Here is a 20,091-nt window from a genome sequence, read left to right as displayed (position 1 = left end):
GGGCGGGGCGGGACGGAGGGGAGGAGACTGGAGGATGTTTGCGAAACACGCACGCGGCGTCATGACGAGTGGGCCCGGGGAAGGAGGGGTGGGGGCGGAGCGGGGAGCGGAGGGAGGAAGCCGGAAGTGGACCGGGCTCTGGCCGAGTCCGGGCGTTGCGGGCTCGGGCTCCGGGATCGCTCGGCCGGGGAACCTGGCGGGCGGGCCCGGGGCGGGGAGCGGAGGTGACGGGCCCGGAGCTGCGTGGCGCGACCTCCGGTCAGAGGTGAGCGGAGGGAGGGATGGATGGATGGGCTGGGGGCTGCCCTGGGATTACCGGTTGTACCCCCCTCCCCCAGCTGGAGTGACGGTCTCTGGTCCCCTCCCCGCAGAGCTCCGGGTCTCCGCCCCCCGCTGTGCCGGGGCGCTAGCGGGGCCGCCCCCCACAGCGCCCTCCTTCTCTCTTCTCATCCAGGCTTTCGGTCAGCCGAGGGTAGGCAGCGGGCGAGCGGCGAGCGAGCAGTCCCAGAGGAACGGGCCCAGCCCGACGGGCTCCCCGGCATGTACGCCCCGGGAGGCGCAGGGCTGCCCGGTGGGCGCCGGCGGAGAGGCCCAGGGGGCAGCGCCCTACCCAAGCAGCCGGAGCGTAGCCTGGCCTCGGCGCTGCCGGGGGCTCTCTCCATCACTGCCCTGTGCACCGCGCTGGCCGAGCCGGCCTGGCTGCACATCCATGGGGGCACCTGCTCTCGCCAGGAGCTAGGAGTGGCCGACGTGCTGGGCTATGTGGACCCTGACCTGCTCAAAGGTAAGGATGCTCCTTGATGCCCCGGGTGCTCCCTCCCTGCGCCTGGGAGTGGGGGGAGGGGGCCGGAGATGGACTGAGCCGGAGCGGTTGGGGTCTGAGGATGGGCAGCCTATTCAGCCGTCCTTTTCCAGTGCTCATGCCCACCAGGTGGCTCTGTCTGAAACGTCCCGATTCGTTCATTTTAATTCTGTTTAGCTAATCTCTATGGCGTACTCCATGCTAGGTTGGAAGATGCGGATTTTGACTCCATCTAAGGAAACCCTTACAATTTCAGAATTGTCATATAGCTGTCAGAAAGTGAACTGGGCTGCTTCAGTGGATACCCTATCCCTGGAGGTCTCCACAGAAGCCTGGGTGACCACTTGTCCGTTCTTCTGTAGAAGGGGTTCCTGTTAAGATAGGACTTAGACTAGGTGACCTCTGAGGACTCTTCCAGCTCCAAGATTCTGACTGATTGGGATTCTTCCTAAGGGTGTTTATGTTCCACAAAGGCAGGATAATAAGTAAAAGAGATCCAATTAGTGGGATCTTTCTTAAGCATAATTAGGAAATTGCCAGGGCACAGGAAGGCTTCCTGATGGTAATCTGATAGTGTGAGGTAGGAGTTTTAATCCTGCTACTTGAAAAAATATTCAGTAGTGCTTAAGGTGTCTTGTACTTCAGTTATTTGCCTCTCTGAATGAAATGTCATTTTTCTCTTTTCTATATAAATTCAGTCAGATGTTGCTGTTATTGGAAATACTGCATTGTGTCTAACAAGCTCAGTCAATTGATTCATTTCACCCTTTTACCTTTCTTGTGAGATAGTTAAAAGAAAAGAGATTATCATCCTCTTTTTGTTCATAGAAGAAAACCAAGGCCCATGAGAGGATGTTTGTGTCTGTGGTACATATGCCTGTGATTTGTATGCTCCTGTGGTCGAGTCATGAATGGAATTTCAGCGTTCTGCTTTTCACTCAAATGGTAGAAGTCAGATCTGTAATAATAATTCATTGACAGTAACAGTCTACAATTTTCAGGACAGCTAGTTGTCCCCCTAACCCTTAAAAAGTGTCCATATACACTGTAAGAATGTAACAAATGTAAAAAAAATAAAAAGAATTCAAGAATATAACAAATGTTATTGGATTATGCTAGCAGTCTGTTTTGACCATCATTGTCTCTGACAATGGCATTAAGGACTTTTTGGTTTGGAAGCCTAGACAGCCTTCTTTTGACTTTAATTAAAAAGTTATTTGGGATCCCCAGCATCCCCACCTTTTAACACATTAGGGACATAATGTCCACAAATTTTTAAACCTGTCTTAAACTTTCTTGTATTTATATTTATCCCATAACACTTTAGGAATCTGGCTCTTTCAAATTCAAGGGTTGTTACCTATATTTTGAGAAATGTATAAATGAGTTTCTCTGCTGGCCTTCGAATATCTTTGTATGTTGCCCTACCCTTTGCCCTTTTTTTCTTATCAAGCTGAAGAATCTTCCCTTTTTCACCACCTTTCAGTTCTGTTGATTGTTTTAGTTGTTTTCAGACCTTTCCCCAACTTGATTGTATCTTTATTTAGGAAGCCCAGACCTGACATAGTTGTTCAGGTGTAGACATACAATGATTTTCTGCTTATGCTGCATAACAGGTTTGGGTTTTTCTTCCTGGTGACACACAGCACTGCATTGGCCCATTGGATTGATCCGTTCAGGATACAGTTTTATGGCAGCACTTAGATCTCTTTCCTGATTCATATCTGATAGCTCAGATCAGAAACTAAGTATGTAATATAAGTATGTTTGTAAGTATGGTTTGTATAATTGTTCCACGTTAAAAATCATCTGCCATTTTTCTGGCTTTGTGATATTTTCCTGTAGTTTATTGTTTTGTATTTCATCAATTGGGAGAGCTTAGCATCTGGTTGTCAATTAGGAAATTTCACTTTCTGTGCCCTGTATGCCATCATTCATGGGAGAATCATGGAATAAAATTTTAGAATTGGAAGTGGCATTGGGTAACAGTGATGTGAATAGAGAAGTTGTAACTTGCCTCAGGGTCACACTACTAATTAGGACAAGAATAGCGCCCCTGTGTCTTTTGACTCCAGCGTTTGTTCTAGTATGGTACCCTATACCCTCTTTTTTACATTTCTTAATCTAGTTCTCATGTCCCTTTAAGACTGACCCCTGCCAAAAACAAAGCTTTCCCATTGCCAACAATTCCATGTTTATTCACTTTGGTTGTGGATCCTTATCACAGACATTTTGAAGGTCTACTGCATAAATTAGCTGCACAGGATTTCCCTTGTTTACATGTTTATTTGTCTTCTCAAAAAAGAAATAATACAGTATGATTTCATAAAAAGGAGGTGGTCCACTCATGTCCTGATAGTGAGAAATCATAAATGGAGAGCCCCAAGGCTTCACTGATCCTTACAGAATGTTAAGAGAAAGGCCTCTCGTACATTGGGTAGATCTTCTATGAAAGGTGTACGTGAGGTCATAAATGCCAGTCACACAGGATAAAAGGTATGGATGCATTTGCTTCCTGCAGTGTTGACATTACAACTCTATTGAACTATTGAAGACAAATTCAGTATTGAATATCAATTTTAAAAATTGGTTCAGATTGAATAGCAACATTAAAGACCAATGCAGTGAACTTTTCCTTTCTTATAGTTTCTTTATATGATAACTTGGTAAATATGGCCACCTCTTTATCCTCTATATGCTAGAATCATGCAAGGCCTGTGTTGGTGAATAAATTTGACACTGGGGACAACATCCAGCTATCCACTCGTAGACGTTAGACAAAAAGGCAGTTAGGAGAGAGCCAGAAGGGACTAGTATCTGGTAGTATATCCACCCATTACTTGCTTTCCTTTTCCTTTTCCCTCTGAGGTTATGTAACCAATAGGAGAACCAGATTAATGAACATGTAACCTAGCCTTGGTTCCAACTCTTTTGTGGACCCTGAAAGATTGTCCTGGTATGTCATAGAGATCCAGGATTTCTTCTATCCCTGAACATACGAACAAAAGGCAAGGTTATTAAAGCCTCTGATTGAAAATCTATTTTCATTTAATTGGTTCCTGAAGGAGGAAGAAGCCCTGGGAAATATTTGTAGATGATTGGGAAAAGATGGACAGTTAGCCTCGAAATTGAGTTAGAAGGGGATTCTTCTTCATTAAATTAGAGCTGGCCAGGGTTTTTCTTTTTCAAGTTTAGTATCTTCCAAAGCCAGCCAAGGCTGTTTTCCTTATCTTCTTGAATACTTTGATGTTGAGGCTTAGTGTTTTAGAGGGAGAAATATTCAGCTTTAAGCAGTGATTCAGGCAGCTTTGGAGACTTTAGCAAAGGCAGGCTAGCTTGATCTCATTCAGGTCATCCTAAATTGCTTCAGATCCCCTAATCTAAGGCCTGCCTTGTATAGAGAAATCAAAGTTAGGACCAGCTCAAAGGATATCTTCAGCTTCCCTGTGCTCCAAAAGGGTTAGGGTATCCTTCAAAGAAAGACTAAAGGGATGATAACTCTCAAATGTAACAAGCTGTTTTAATTTCCAGGTCTGTATGCAGGGTGGCATGTAGGAAAGCAGCTTCAGGAGTAGCATCTTTTAGGAATGCGGAAGGTTAAGACTTGGTGCTTGATGAATCATTGTTGATGGTCAGCCATTGGAATTTCAAGTATCTTCCAGGGATTTGACTGCATCTGAGGTTTAGTTGGCATATGCGTAGCTAGATCCTTCCAAGTGCCTTTAGTTCATTTAGGACCCAGTTTATACACTTCCCTTTGACTTTTTGGTTACTATGGTGACAGACTCCCTCAAAGGCCTGTTAGGATCAAGTGTCAGCTGCCTGTCTTGGATTCAGTCAAATCAAAAGAGGAAAAAAAGACAAAGCAGGTGGGTCTTCCTAGTGCTAAGAGAGATTGAGTCTATCAGAGGTTTTTCCCATCTGTCAGGGAGAATGTGGAGTTGACAGGGGTGTCAGTAAGACAGAGGGAAGAAGAAAAGGAAGCTACTCTGAAGCAAAGTTAGGCATTTAGCCTGCAGCCTGAGTAAGGCAGTGGCTGGAGTGATGAGCAGGCAGACAGGAAGAGCCAGAGCTTTCAAAACAAGGCCAGATTTGTGACTCACCAGTGACCTTGGGCAAAGTCAATTCCCCAGGATCCTGTTACAGATGACAACAGACCTTTTTGTGTGGCCAGAGGTGGCAGTCTAGTTATGCCCACCAACTTAAAGAACTCAAGAACAAAGTCTGAGATATCCACTAGGGACTTATCTCTATGTCAGTGTAGAGTGGAATAGAACAGTTGGTTTAAATTGAAATAAAGAAGCCTCCTTCAATCCTTACTTCTCTCCTTTTACTTTTTAAAAATAAAATTTTTATCTCTCCTCTTCTCCCCACTTCTTCCCCCTGCCCCAAAGTAATCATTTGTTCTAATTTTGTCCTTTCTTGAGAGGACTAGATTTTATAATATGCCATCCTATATTTGTATAGTCATTTTAAGTTTTCATAATATTTTCATATTCATGAGCTCATTTTAATCCTAAACAACAGCTCTTTAAAATTTTTTATTCTGAATTTGACAAATGCCAAAAAAGAATATTTCCATGTACAAAATAGAAAAAGAGAGTTATGTGTAAAAATGCAAATACATACAGCTTGTTTTTAAAAGTATATAGTAAAATGGTCAAAGGATATGAACAGGTAGTTTTCAGAGGGAGAAATAAAGCAATTAGTAGCCATATGAAAAAAATGCTCTAAATCACTAATAATTACAGAAATGAAAATTAAAACAACTCTGAGATACCACCTTACATCCATCATGTTGGCTGTTTGTTGTTGTTCAGTTCTGTCCTACTCGTCATGACCCCATTTGGGGTTTTCTTAGCAAAGATACTGGAGTGGTTTGGCATTTCCTTCTCCAACTCATTTACAAATGAGGAAACTTGAGGTAAAGATGGTTAAGTGGCTTACCCAAGGTCACACAGCTAGTAAGTGTCTGAGGCTGGATTTGAACTTAGGCCTTCCTGACTCCAGGCCAGGTGCTCTATCCACTTTACCACCTATCTGTAGATTGGCTTAGCTAGATTGGCAAGGAAGACAAAAAAAAATGCCAAATGCTGGAGGGGTTGTGGGAAAACAGGTACACTAATGCACTGCCTTCTTATTGAGTGGAGGAAGATAAAGAAGAAAATTTGGAATTAAAGATAAAATTGAATTTAAAAAAAGTTTTAAGTATTTGGTGAAGTCATGTTATTTTCAAAGCCATGCTGATTATCTGTTTCCTTCTGAACTTCCTTTATTTCTTTTCTATGGATTTTAAAAATATTTCAGTGACCTTTAATTATTTTTGGCACTCTTAGAATTAGTTCCTTTCTCCTCCATTACATTGTAGCCCATCCATTAAAGAAGGAAAACACAATCCTTGTGTAAAATAAACATAGACAAGTAAAATAAATATGCAATTGGCCATATCAAAAAATATGTCCAGTGAGTAGAGCACCGGCCCTGGAGTCAGGAGGACCTGAGTTCAAATGCGGCCTCAGACACTTGACACATGTACTAGCTATGTGACATGTCTAATTCTGAACCCTTAAATCTATCGCCCCTCCGTTAGGAGTTGGGTAGCAGCTTCTTTGCCAATCTTTGGAATCACGGTCGGTCGAAGCTGTTTTTCTTTATTATGTTGTTATTGTATAAGTAATTTTGTATTGGTTCATACAAATCTTCCCATCATTCTCCAGTTGATAGACACCTACTTTGTTTCCAGTTCTTTGCTGTAACAAAAAGAGCTGCTATAAATATTTTCATACATGAGTCTTTTTTCTCTTTGATTTCTTTGGGATATGGACTTAAGAGAGTTATAGCTGGGCCAGAGAGTGTACATAGTACGAATATGCATTTGGGGGCATAGTTCTAAATAACTTTCCACAATGGTTGGAACAATCCACAGTTACAGGAACTGTGCATTAGTGTATCCATTTCCCTAAAGACCCTCTTAAAATGGTTATTTTCCTTTGCCATCTTCAGTGCTCACCTGATAGGTATGAGCTGGAACCTCAAAGTTGTCATAATTTGCATTTCTTTAATTATTAGGGAATTGTAGCATTTTTTCATATGGATGTTGATAGTTTGGATTTTTTCTTTTTAAGAACTGATTCTTCTTATGCTTCGATTATGTATGTTTTGGGGAATGGCTGTCATTCTTACATATTTGAATTAGTTTCTTATGGATCTTTGATATCAGGTCTTTATCAGCGAAACTTGCTGCAAAGATTTTTTTTCTATTTTTTAAACTATTTTTAACTATTTTCTTTCAAAATTTAACTAAATTGATTTTGTTGTATCACTAATAGTAGGTCAGAGATTAATCCCATGAGGAAAGTGTACCTTAGAAAGGTTAAGTGATTTGTTTGAGGTCACACAGCTTTTAAGAAGCAGAACTTTTCTTCTTTTTAGGGTCATTCAGTCTAGATTTATAACCCAATCCATATTCAAGTGGCTATTACCTACCAGTCCCAAGGACATTTTCCCTCCCTTCTCAATCAGTTCAGTGCGAGATTCACTGTCTTCCTCTCTACCCCAACTCCTTCCCCCATTCTAGGGGATTTCAACATACTTGTTAATGTTTCCATAGATACCCTAACTTCCCAGTTTGTCAGACTACTCAGCTCCTGTTACCTGTTCCACTTCACCTTAGCTATATTGTCTACAACTCTTCTACTTCCATGTCAAAGAACTCTAAATTTCCTTAATCTGATCCTCTTTTATTCTTCCAGCTCTCCCTATGCCTCACTGCTCCTCCCATGACATCCATTCTCACTCCATCCCAGGTCACCTCTCCTGCTCTGACTGCATGGTCCTCCCTTCCCAAACTGGACCCTTTAATGAACCAGTTTAACTTTCTCCTCTGCTCTTGCATCCCTGGCTCCCTAGTCCTTTTGCCAGTCTCTCCCTGCCAGACCTGAACCTTGGATTACTTACTCCCACCATCTGTCTCTTCTGTATCTATTCATTTGCTACTGCTCCAAGGTAGAAGAAATTAAAAAACTGTGCTAACTGGCTCCACTATAAATTTATGCTGGCTGATCTCAACTGGGCCCTCTACTTACAGGAAGCCACTCTTCTCCTCACCGCAATGGTTATTTTACACTTTTCTTCCCTCCTCAAACTTCTCATATCACTCCCTCTTCTCTCCACTCTCTGCTGAGATTCTCACCTTATACTTCACCAAAATAATCAGGACACTGAGGCCACCTTCTTCTCCCTTCCCTCTTATCCTTCTGGCATGGTTCCCCATTATATCCTCTTTCACTCCAGTCTTTGATGAGGAGGTGGCCCTTCTGCTTGCCAAAGCCAACCCCTCTACCTGTACCCTTGATTCCACCCCTTACTGTATTCTTCAGCTCCCACCATTATCCCCACTCTTCTCCCTAATCATCATTCTCTCCCTATTTGCTAGCTTCTTCCCTGCTACCTAGAAACATGCCCAAGTCTCTCCCATCCTTGAAAAATTCTCTCTAGACCTTACCATGACTGCCAGCTATAATTCTTTATCTCTTTCCCTTTGCGGCTAAGCTTGAGAAAACTATGTGATTGGAGCCTCTACTTCCTCTCTTGTCGTTCTCTTCGAAATCCTTTGCAAGTTTGGCTTCCAGGCTCATTGTTCAACTGAAACTGCTCTTTTCAAAGTTACCAGCGATTTCTTAATTGTCAAAATCTAATCACCTCTGTTCAGTCTTTATTCATCTTGACCTCTGCATCATCTGACTGTGTATCATCAGCATCTTCTGAGCGCTCTCTCCTCTCTGAATTTTTGGGGCTCTGGTATCACTTTGTTCTTCTCCAACAGGTCTTACTGCCCCTTCTCATTCTTGTTCGCTGGATCTTCATTCATGTTGCACCCAATAACTTTGTGTGTCTCCCAAGGTATGTTCTGAGTCCTTTTCTCTTCTCCTTAGCCTCTCATTTGATGACTTTATCAGCTCCCATGGGCTCAATGATGTTTTCTCTGCAGGTCTATTTATCCAGCCTAAGCCTCTTTCCTGAGCTCCAGTCCTGCATCGTCAATTGCCTGTTAGTCATTTCAAAGTAGATGTCCCATAGGAGTCTTAAATCCAACATGTTCAAAACAGAACTCAGGATCTTTCCCACTAAACTATTTCCCTTCTCCTGAACTTCCCCATTACTGTCAAGGGAACCACTATCTTTCCAGTCACTCGCACTTAAAACCTAAGTGTTTTCCTCAGCCCCTCACTATCGCCCCCCCAATCCAATCAGTTGTCAGTTGTCATTTCTACCTCCTTAACATCTCTCGTATATACCCCTTTCTTTCCTCTGACACTGCTACCACCCTGGTGTGAAGGCCTTTATCACGTCATGCCTGTACTAGTACTATAACCTTCTGGTTCATCTCCCATGCCTCAGATCTCTTGACCCTTCACTCCATCTCCCACTCAGCTACCAAAGTAATTTTCCCAAAGTACAAGTCTGACTCTCTCTCTCTCTCTCTCACTCTCACTCTCACTCTCACTCTCTCACACACAATCTCCCTATTCAGTAAACTCCGGTGGCTCCCTGTCATCTCCAGGATCAAAAATAAAATCTTTTTGGCTTTTAAACCTCTGCATAATCTGGCCCCTTTCTGCCTGTATACTCTTCTTACATGTATGCCACTCCATGTATTTTGCACTCCAGTGACGCTGCTCTCTGCCATCTCTTGATTCTGAGCATTTTCTCTGGCTGTCTTATGCCTGGGATGTGTCCCCTTCTCCTTTCCACCTCCTTAGCTTCCCTGCCTTCCTTCAAGTTCAAGCTAAGCCTTCTGTAAGAAGCTTTTTTCAGTCTTCCTTAATTTTAGTGTCTTCCCTTTGAGGCCACTCCTAGTTTATCCTGTCTGGAGCTGGTTGGTACAGAGTTGTTTACTTTTGTTTCCTCCATTAGACTGTTTGCTCCTTGAGAGCAGAGACTGAGGAGTTTTAGGGGTTTTTTTGGGGGGGTGGGAGGGCATTTCTGCCTTTCTTTATATCCCCAACACTAAGCACATAGTAAGCATTTAATACTTGCTAGATTGCTGACTGACAAACCAAAACATTCTGTGCTCTTCTTAAAAATATTTAGTCTAGGAAATGAATTTTATCTCTTCAACAGCAACAGAAGTCACGTATATTTGCCCTTCTAACAATTTAGCTTCCTCAAACCCTCCTGAAAACAAGTCTTCCTCATTCTGTATTCTTAAAGATTTTCTTTTTGGCTACCCAGTTGGCAAATTTACTTGGTTGAGGAAGCGTCATTAAAGCAAGGAAGTCAGCTCCACACAATATGTTCCTACAACCCTGTAAACAAGTTCAGGTTCATTCTCCTTTGGAATTGAAATGTGGTCACCGTGATAGAAGGGCATGTCAGCCTGAACAGAATAAACTGCATGCTGCCATCCTGGGTGATAATAGTAATGTTATTATATTAATAATAGCTAACACTTCTATAGCACTTCCTATGTGACTATGCTAAGAGCTTTACAATTATTATCTCATCTGATCCTCACAACAACCCTGGGAGGGAGGTGCTGTTATTATCCTCATTTTGTAGATGAGGAAACTGAGGCAAAGGTTAAATGACTGTTTATGGTCACATAGCTAGGAAGCATCTGAGGCTGGGTTTGAACGCAGGTCTTTCTGACCCCAGGCCCAGCACTCTGCTTCCAGCTGGATTAAAGTGTGACCACTCCAGGTTCAGCCAGCCTCTCAGAACTAGCCCATAATATGGAAATGATGCTGTAAAAGGGGGTCAGCAAACTTCAGCCTGAGAACCAAGTCTCGCTTGCTGCCCATTTTTGTACAGCTGAAACACAGTGATTTCGGGATTTTGTTTTTCTTTTACATTTTTAAATACAGTAAAACTGTATTTAAAATGCAAAAAGCCATTCTTAGCTCATAGGAAGCTGGCCAACTCTCACATTTGGTCCATGGGAGGTGTCCTGCTTTAAGGAAAGTTAATTCAAAATTTGAATTTACAAACTAGATCTATTCAGAAGTAACTAGTCACATTATAAAAAGGGTAAGAATTTTATCCAGAGATTCTGGTGCTTTCCTTCTACTTTTAGATGTTATCCCTATCTGCTCTCTAATTATTATTAATTATTTGACAGAGAATGGACAATAAAACTTAACTAAAGCATAAGAGCCACTGATAAAGACTGTCGCCATTTTTTAAAAAATCCATTCTTTTATTACAAGATAAATTAGTTGGAAAATGGATTCAATTTACAAATGTGTATTGTGTGAATTTCACACAACTTTTCAAGAATACATCTGTTGCCTGAAAGCAGAGTCACACTTAAGTCTTTAATTGGAGTGAAAGGATTTGCTGATTTAGGGGAGGACCTAGGTGTTCAGATACCTGATTGCTGAGTCTGCTGGGTTGTGTCCACTTGTAATAGAATCCCCTCATCTGAAAAGATCACATGTATTTCACGTTGTGGAGACTTGGACTGATTATTACTTTAAAGATTCTCCACTGGAATATTTAGACCAGGCTTTTTAGAAAGGCCAGTAGTTGTTAGAAACTTTGGTTTCTGGTTGATGTCAGTTGACCTTTGTCCTCCATATAGCTTGAGTAGAGCCTGAGGGACTCTTGTTTGGACCAGACCCAGGGGCAGAGTTCTCTCTGTTTAGCCTAGAGGAAAGAAAATTTAAGAGCAATAAAACTATAGCTCCAAACTTCTGAATGGCTATCCTATGAGAGAGATGAGAGACAATTAGAACAATTCAAATTGATATTCCCAAACCAATCTGACTCACTGTTGTCATGGATCAAATTAAAAAGCCTTCAGGCTGGCATTTAAAACTCTCTGCAATCAAGCTTCCTTCTACCTTTTCAGCCTTGTGTCGTTTTGCTCTCTATCCTGTATTCTCTCCATTCCATCCAGACTGTCCGCCTAGCTGTCCATTGTTGATGACATTCCATCTCCAGCCTCCGTCTTTGCACAGGGGTCCCCCATGTTGTGTCTGAAGTGTATTCCCTGTTCACCTCCTGCCTGTAGAATGCCTGACTCAAAGCCTGGCTCAGGTGTGTTAAGTCAACAAGGATTTATTAAGCACTTAGTATGTTCCAGGCACTGAGCACTGGGAATACAAATACTGTATAAGCAGAAAGGACAGCCCCTGCCCTCTCAGAGAAGATGAAGGTACCAGTCCAGAGGCATTGTAGAGAAAGCCTAGAGAGGCAGGGGTACAGCCTGGAAAGCACTGAAGACCTTGCCAGCCTGGGCATCCTTAAAGTGAAGGTTCTCAGAGGAGGAGAGCACAGGCAGGGACAGGGTAGAGGGAGCTTCACACCTTTTTTTACTCTCTTCCTCTTGAAGTTAACTTTATATACATCACAATTATATACTTGGCCATGGCTGTCAGCTCTGCTGCTTACTACCCATATGCATGACTTTGGGTAAGTCCCTGACTTGCTCTGGGCCTCAGTTTCTTCATGTGTAAAAGGAGGAGTTGATGGGCAAAGAATGAACAGGAGATCCTCTAAGAAATCTAAACTACCTCATACCTGTCAAATTATCATGATGTCAGAAATAACAAAAGGGATAGTTCCAGAGAAACCTGGGAAGACTTGTATGAATTGATACAGGTGAAGTAAGCAGCACCAGGAAGATGATTTAGATTCAGTGAGTCAGTAAAGATGTATTAAGCAACCACTATATGCCAGGCACTGTGCTAAGCACGGGGAATACAGAGAGAGGCAAAAGACAATACCTGCCCTCGAGGAGCTTACAATCTAACGGGGGATGACAGCATGCAGACAGCCATGTACAGACAAGCTGTACACCAGATAAATTGGAAATAATAAACAAAGGGAAGAATTAAGGACCAGAAAAGAATTCCCGTAGAAGGTGGGATTTTAGCTAGAACTTGAAGGAAACCAGGAGGTGGAGAAAATGAGGGTGAGTGTGCCAGACATGGGGAAAAGCCAGAGAAAACACAATAACCATGTCATAAAGAAAAACAATTTAGAAAGCCTTCACGGAGACACTGAGGAGGGAGCCTAGAGATAAGGGTCTGGTTCTCAAATCACTTTTCTCCCCAAACAGATTTCTGCATGAATCCCCAGACGGTGCTACTACTTCGTGTCATTGCTGCCTTTTGCTTCTTGGGGATCCTGTGTAGCCTCTCTGCCTTTCTACTTGATGTCTTTGGGCCCAAGCACCCCGCTCTGAAGATCACCCGCCGCTATGCCTTTGCCCACATCCTCACAGGTAACCCTATTTGCCTAACAGGAGAGAGGACCAGAGAGCTAACAAAAGCTGAGCAAAGACATGTTCCTGCACACTGAATGGTGCCTGGAATGACTGACTGGCAGAGATCAAGGGCTTTCCCTACCTACTACCTCTCGTCTTAATGAGTGAATGCCTGTCCTGGCTACCGAGTCCCATACTACAATGTCTTCTCACAGTGTATTATTATTAGTCAGCAGCTCAGATCTCGGGGGTGAACAGCTCCAGGATAGGCATTAACTTTCATTTTTTTCTTTTCTCTTCCTGTCTAGTCCTTCAGTGTGCCACAGTGATTGGCTTCTGCTATTGGGCTTCAGAGCTCATCCTGGCTCAGCAGCAGCAGCACAAGAAGTACCATGGCTCCCAGGTCTACGTCACCTTTGCTGTCAGCTTCTACTTGGTGGCAGGAGCAGGAGGGGCCTCTATCCTGGCCACTGCTGCCAACCTTCTACGCCATTATCCCACTGAAGAAGAAGAACAGGCACTGGAGCTGCTATCAGAGATGGAAGAGAATGAGCCATATCCAGCCGAGTATGAGGTCATCAATCAGTTCCAACCACCCCCAGCCTACACACCATAATGTGGCTGGCTGAGGTTCTCTGTCCAGCACCCTATTTCCCTGAACCCATATCTTTGTTCCCCCTATAAGCAGAGGAGCTCCCTTCTTATAGCACTTAGTTTTAACGTCCCAAGAGTCTTCACCAACTCCTCTATGTGAGAGATACTACATCTAAGACTTTTCATCTGTCTCTTCTCTTGAAAAAGGAAACTCATTCATTCAAAATCTTGTCCTCTTTGTCTCTCCTCCCCCTCCACCTCCAGGTCTTTTCTACTCACCATAGCCACTACCGCTGGGGTGATCATGCCAGTTTTCTCTCCTTTTGGGTCACATTTTTAGGACTGAGATATTCCTCATGTGGTTCACAGCATTTGCCCCTCTTGGATAGAGTTGGCAATGTCTGTAAAAAGAGATAACATGTTCAGTAGCCCCTGGGCAAAGTTGAATGCATTCTACAGACTTGCTCGTTACAGATACTTTTTTTCCCACCCCACACCTATAGCTTTTCGATCAACTGTATCTGTCAACCCACCCAAACTTGTTCCTTCTTTTGATCCACCCCAATCTATGATGCACACTATGTTGGAAATCTTTGCACTTTAGTCTTTGAGTTTCCTCCTCCTTTTTGGCTGCATTTGGTGGGGAAGGTGAGACACCAGTAGGAAACACAGGAGTCTCTCTCTTTCTGTGCCCCTTGGTACAGAGGTGGCAGGAGCTGGGCAGATAAGAACAGGACCAGTGAAGGGACTGATGGGAGCCTGCCTCTTATGAGACTGAGAGCCAGTTGGACCAAGTCTCTCCCACCTGTCACCTTTTAAAATGTGGTGATTTTTAAGGGGGGAGCGGGGAAACTGTCTTTTTAAGTAGGGACAAGAAAGTTGTAATTTTTCAGATTTTTATCCTGGTCCCTTTGGCCCCAACAGTGTTTCAGGCCTGATCCCCTTATAAGTCCACCTCCCTTCTTCCTATAATCTTTCACATCCAAACCCATCCTTCTACCCTCTCTGTTATTGTTTCACCTGTTTTGAGGAGGTTGAGTTATCATTAGGTGATACTCTGCCTTCCTCGTGGGGTGCCAAGGACTAAGCAGCTGCAGGGACCTGGCCATCATGGTGCTCCTCGTGACTCAGTGAGGTTTAATTCAGCCTCACATCAGGAACAATGACATCAGAAGGCCACAAGACCCCACCACCACCACTTTACACATAGGAACTGAAACCAATGGGAGACCATAAAGCAAGTGTTCAGAACTACCTTGTTGGAGACCAGGTCAATGAAGGAGCCGAGAGCTAAAATCCTTCAGGGTCAGACATGGTTATTGGAACTGCAACTTGGGGTGGAGGCGCTACAGCTTGCTGCATGCCCACTCTTCACCCCTTCTTGAATGTACCACTAGTTTTGCATTGTACAACTGGTTCTTTCTAGCCCTGCCCCTTACCTTTGGCCACTGCTGGTCATACAAATGTCTTTGGCTCTGGCTGAATTTAGTATCCAGAAATCCAAAGCATGAAGTGGGGAAAACTCAAGAGTTTCTTCTTTACAGCCCAACTTGTGAGGAAGATAATGAAGGCAGCTTTTAGAGTGGATTACCAAACTATTATCATTAATGTATGGGCGCCTTTGAAATCAGTGTCCAGATACTGACCTAGAAGGGAGACATTGAAATTGCCTGTCTGCCTGCCTGCCTGCCTGCCTGCTTGCCTCTTCATAGCCCAAGGCTTGGGGTAGTTCAGTGCAAAGGATTTTTGTGAGCGTCTAGCTTTACTGGGTGTTTGGTTTCAAAAGGAATGTCAGCCTGTTCCAGCGTCGGCATCCCTTCAGCCTGGAATGAACTGAGGTCAGGCTGATCAGAACTTGTTTTGATGATGAAGATCATGTCCTACATCCTGGTTTTCCAGTTGCCTAGAGTTCCTTACTCTGGTGTTCAATTGTAGTTGCAGTGGTGACTCTCACACTTCATTGGACTTTTTCTTCTTATGAAAGAAAAAGTTAAATATAAATAGCCTGTGCATAAAACAGAGGAACTGTATTAAATGTTGTATTTCTGTCACGTACTTTCATTATTGTTGGCACATTTCTGGAGCGTGGCCAACTTTCTGTGACCATCCATCTTAGAAAAGACAGTCTGGGAAACCTGGCATAGATAGTATCAGGATGCCTAAGGACCCTGGGCGTGAACCTCTTGGACTCTTCCCTGCGGTCCACTTTTTATTAATTTTCCAGTACTGATGGTTTACCATGTAAATTTCCCCAGTGTTTTTTTTTTTCTAAAGAAAAATAAAAAAAAAACAACAGGAATGTAAAAAGCTACCCCCACATTCTCATGGTTTGTTTTACAGATTTGGTCTGTGTGTTCCCCCCCTCTGAAAAAATCTGTAAGTCACTGATAGGAGTTGAAAGAGTCCCATATGAAGCTGGATACAAATACACTTTAGCCTTATGAGACAGAGAGGCTTGTGGTTTGTTGGAGAAGTCTCATATTCTTTTGAAAGCACAAGGTGGGACACCCACTAGGAGAGGCAGAGGGATTGAGTTCACATCAGAGCTGAATGTAATCTCAGTAAGCAGGCCTAGCATGGCAGTCCTTGGCTGGAAGAGAGTTCAGAGTGAGTGCTAAGACTTGCTGTTTGACATTAGGCCGGAAAGCCTATTCTGAATTGTTGAAGCAGCCCCATTCAGTGCCAGTTTTTCTCCTGAGGAGTCATAAAATCATTGGATTAAAAGCAGGACACCCCCCAGATATCCAAGCCCCATATTTTAGAGATGAAGAAACTGAGGCCGTGAATGCTTATGACTTGGCCAAAATTAGACCAGTGGTAAGAAGAGCCAGTATTCAAACCCAGGTCTTCTGACTCTTCCTACTGTATCACCACAGCCCAGAGGCTGGAGATTTGTGGCATACAGTCCTGTGCAGGCCAGTTCTCTTAAGGTACCTAACTGTTGGGTGGTAATGTTTTCAGCTAATGCTACCCACAGACCGACTGTCTCCAGGACCATGCCTACATGCATGCATATTCATGAACTCTTGAAGTAAGTCTAGAGCATTTTGCAAGTTTCTGAAATGAGGTATTAAGAATATGATATATAAACTTCATGGCCCCAATTTCCCACTTCTTATAAGCTTTAAGTTTGGATTTGAGGTGTGGGAACTTGGCAGTAAGTGAGGAAGGAGAGCATAGGAATGGCTGATTATTGCATATATGCCTATAATTAGGAAGAAAAACTTTTGGCAGAGAATTAATCTGGAAATGGGCACCAGAATCTTACCTCTCAAACCAGTTTTTTCACACCAGCGTTTTGAGTTCTAAATTATCCATTCTGTTACCCTACATAAATAGCAAGGGCATGCATTTACTTTAAGGTTTACAAATTGCTTTACATGTTTTGTCTCATTTGATCCTGACAACAACCCTGGGAGGGAAGTGCTATGATTACATTCGTTGCTCAGATGAGGAAATAAGCTAAGAGATGGTTAAGGGACTTGCTGAGGCAGGACTAAAAGTCAGGTTTTCTGGCTGTAAACCCAGCCTCCCCCACGTCACCTAGCTGGTCTCACTAACAACTTGGGGAAGTCAAGTTTGCTGGTCTTGTCTCATTTGGTATAACATCATCATGGTACATGCTGTAGCCTCTGGAAAGTTAAATTCTTTGAACAATGAACAGGTTCCTTTTCTATGCTTACAATAAGCCCACTGCTGTTAGATAGGAATCTTATCACCAAAAGTAAACAAATGAACTGAACCATTTGGAACTTGGTAGTATCAGGTAGTACTTTTGTTTTTTAAAGTCCAAGTCATTCATCATGTCAGCCCCTTCCTCCCCAGGGAATAGGCTTCACACTTTAGCTTTCAACCGCTAGCATTCTTGGCAACCACAGTAAGTCCAGACACACATCCACTTCCTCTTTAACCTGCTGTCATGTGAATGCAAGCCCCTTCCCAGTTAAATTGCAGTTTGTGAGGGTAACAGAACAAATTATTTTTGAGCAAAGGAGTAGCATAACCAGTTATATACATGAGAAGGATTATTCCAGAAAGAAGCAGAAGAGAATAGAGAATGGTAGGGCTCTTAACAAAATTCTAGGCAAGTGGTACAATGAAGGCCTGCACTAAGGATCTGGCAGTGGGAATAGAGATATAGATGAACATGGGAGATGTTGCAAGTTGTTCTTGATCGTTGATTGGATACCGATGATAAGAGAGAAGGAATAATCAAAAATAACCCCAATTTTGTAGATGGGAGATTCTGGGTGACTGGTGGTATATGTATAGTATAGAAATAGTATAGTTAAGAGGAAGAGCAGCTTTCGTGGGAAATGAATGCTGGTGGTACATCCAGGTAGAGATGTCCTAAAGGCAGCTGTAGATCTAGAGGGGAGGGGTCCTGAAAATAAAGATGTGGAGATTGTCCCCCAGCCTACGCCTTTCTATAATAATGGAGTTTGATGAGGCTAATAATGATAATAGTTTGTCCCACCTGATCCTCATAACAGTCTGTTGAGGTGGGCAAGTCAAGTTCAGTTACCCCGTTTCAGAGATGAAAGGAAGCCTAGAACTGTGAAGTGACTTTCCCAAAATCACATAGCTAGTAATTAGAAGGGATTCCAGCCCAGGTCTTTGTACGTGGTCCTTCAAAAGCCAAAGATAGGGCAATGGCCCTCATTTATTTCAGAACTCCAGTTGCCCCATCTTACATGCCATACCCGAGAAGGCAGTTGGATCTAATGAAGTTTGATACTGTTTTATGTCACCCACCCAGTACATTATTCCACGAAATGTGTAATTTTTTCTGTCTCAGGAACTGAAACTATTTAATCTACCTAAAAAGAGTATCACTGCAGTAGTCCACACCATTAGGTATACATATGTAGAGAATTTAAGGCACAGAAAAGAGCATCAGAAAATGATGTAAGGGTTGGCCAGATCTTTGAGGAGCTACTTGAAGGTACTTGTTTACAGAAGACTGAGATGAGAATGGAATAGAAGTCCTTCAGTCTACAAAGGGAGAATGAACTGAATTGCCATCTGTGTGTCCTTGGGCAAATTACAACTTCTCTGGACTCATATTCCTTATCCGTAAAATAAAGGAGTTGAACTAGAAGGTCTCTAAGGTCCCATGCCGCTCAAACAGTCTATGATTCTATGATCATAAAGCTCATCTCCATTTCCACTAGAGAGAGGATGGGGATGTTTGAAGCAATTCAAAAAACATTTATTCATGCTGGTGTTCAGAGCACTGGAAATTCCATAAGACAAATTACAAGGAAGATTTGAAATCATCTGGTGATTTGAAAAAAAAAGTTAACATCTTTTGGAGGCAAGATTAGACATAGTCCTGGATGGAGGCAGAAGCATGAATTCAGGGTGGGGAACCTTTGGCCTCGAGGCCACATGTGGCCTTCTAGGTCCTCAGTTCCTTCATGAAGTTTGGATTCAGTCAAAGCGTTGCGCTTGAGGACCTAGAGGGCCACATGTGGCCTTGAGGCTGAAGGTTCCCTACCCCTGAAACAAATGATCTCCGAAAATGATAGAGACCAGGGGATGGGACTAGAGTCAGTCATGGGTTGAAAAGCTTTCTTGGTACTAACCTGAAACAGATAGATGATGCCAAACCCCACTTCAAGTTGCTGAAGGAAAAGACTCTGGGAAGAAGTCTTCCCAGAGTCTTTTCCTTCAGCAACCTCAAATGGGATTTGGCAGGTACATCTCTCTCCAAGGAAGCTGAAAGTGCCAGAGGGAAGAGACTGCAGAGACCCGAAGGGACTGGAGCTCTGTCCCAGTCTCAGCAGCTCCACCCTGCCTTGTCCCTCATACCAGTGTGGAGCATTGATCATCGATGAGAAGAGTCCTATACCAGTGGGCTTTCAGACTTGGATGACATAAAAAATGGGGTTCGTAATTGCCAATTGAGAATTTAGGTAAGCACAGATTGAACATTTAACAAATTTTTGTTGAATGATTGAATCATGAGTTTGGGTAAGAATAGGTAACATTTCAATAAGTAGTAGTCTTCTCATAAAACCACCAAAGAGGGTCCATCCAGTGAGCTCAGGGCCTTCTTGTAGTTCTCTTATGGGCATACTGGTGGACTATGTGTGCCATCCATCAGCTAGCCACTGCTCTTGCTGAATGATTAGCCTGGGTATAGATAAGATATGTAGACATAGCATGTAATTAAATGAGGTATTAATATTTTTTGAGTGCTGATTATGGCCCCTTGTTGATCCTAATGAACTCTGACTCTGCCTCTTACTCCAGTTGGTCAACTTTGTTAAGAGAAACAATGTTATGTTGTGGAAAGAACACTGAATTTGACATCAGAATGAATAAATGAGTGTGTTTTTATGAATGAAAAAACATTTATTTAGCGAGCAAAGCACTGGGAATACAAAGAGAAAAGCAAGACAGACCTGGCTCTCACAAAGCTCACATTTTGGTAACTGGAAAACACATAGAGATTTCATTCATTCAGCTCTGAAGGTAT

General features: G+C 42.9%; 1 protein-coding gene across 1 annotated transcript; it reads left to right on the top strand.

The window, feature by feature from the left end:
- The first annotated feature begins 101 nt into the window (after positions 1 to 101).
- TMEM127 (transmembrane protein 127) lies at positions 102 to 15,916 on the top strand. The gene is made up of 4 exons (XM_036750843.1): positions 102 to 265; positions 455 to 784; positions 12,867 to 13,031; positions 13,322 to 15,916. The coding sequence occupies exons 2-4, from the start codon at positions 541 to 543 to the stop codon at positions 13,627 to 13,629; spliced, it is 717 nt and encodes a 238-aa protein (XP_036606738.1). The 5' UTR covers positions 102 to 265; positions 455 to 540; the 3' UTR covers positions 13,630 to 15,916.
- Positions 15,917 to 20,091: the final 4,175 nt, after the last annotated feature.

The sequence above is a fragment of the Trichosurus vulpecula genome, chromosome 3, assembly GCF_011100635.1.
Source record: "Trichosurus vulpecula isolate mTriVul1 chromosome 3, mTriVul1.pri, whole genome shotgun sequence".
In the NCBI taxonomy this organism is placed as follows: Eukaryota; Metazoa; Chordata; class Mammalia; order Diprotodontia; family Phalangeridae; genus Trichosurus; species Trichosurus vulpecula.
The sequence above is the reverse complement of the archived record's forward strand: the minus strand, read 5'-3'. Positions and strand labels throughout refer to the sequence as shown.

What these genes read in the sequence shown, in the direction of transcription:
- TMEM127 (XM_036750843.1), top strand. Translation starts at nt 541, where the DNA reads ATGTACGCCCCGGGAGGCGCAGGGCTGCCCGGTGGGCGCCGGCGGAGA. An exon ending in GGACCCTGACCTGCTCAAAG is followed by an intron (nt 785 to 12,866) that starts GTAAGGATGCTC and finishes CTCCCCAAACAG; the next exon opens with ATTTCTGCATGAATCCCCAG. An exon ending in CTTTGCCCACATCCTCACAG is followed by an intron (nt 13,032 to 13,321) that starts GTAACCCTATTT and finishes CTTCCTGTCTAG; the next exon opens with TCCTTCAGTGTGCCACAGTG.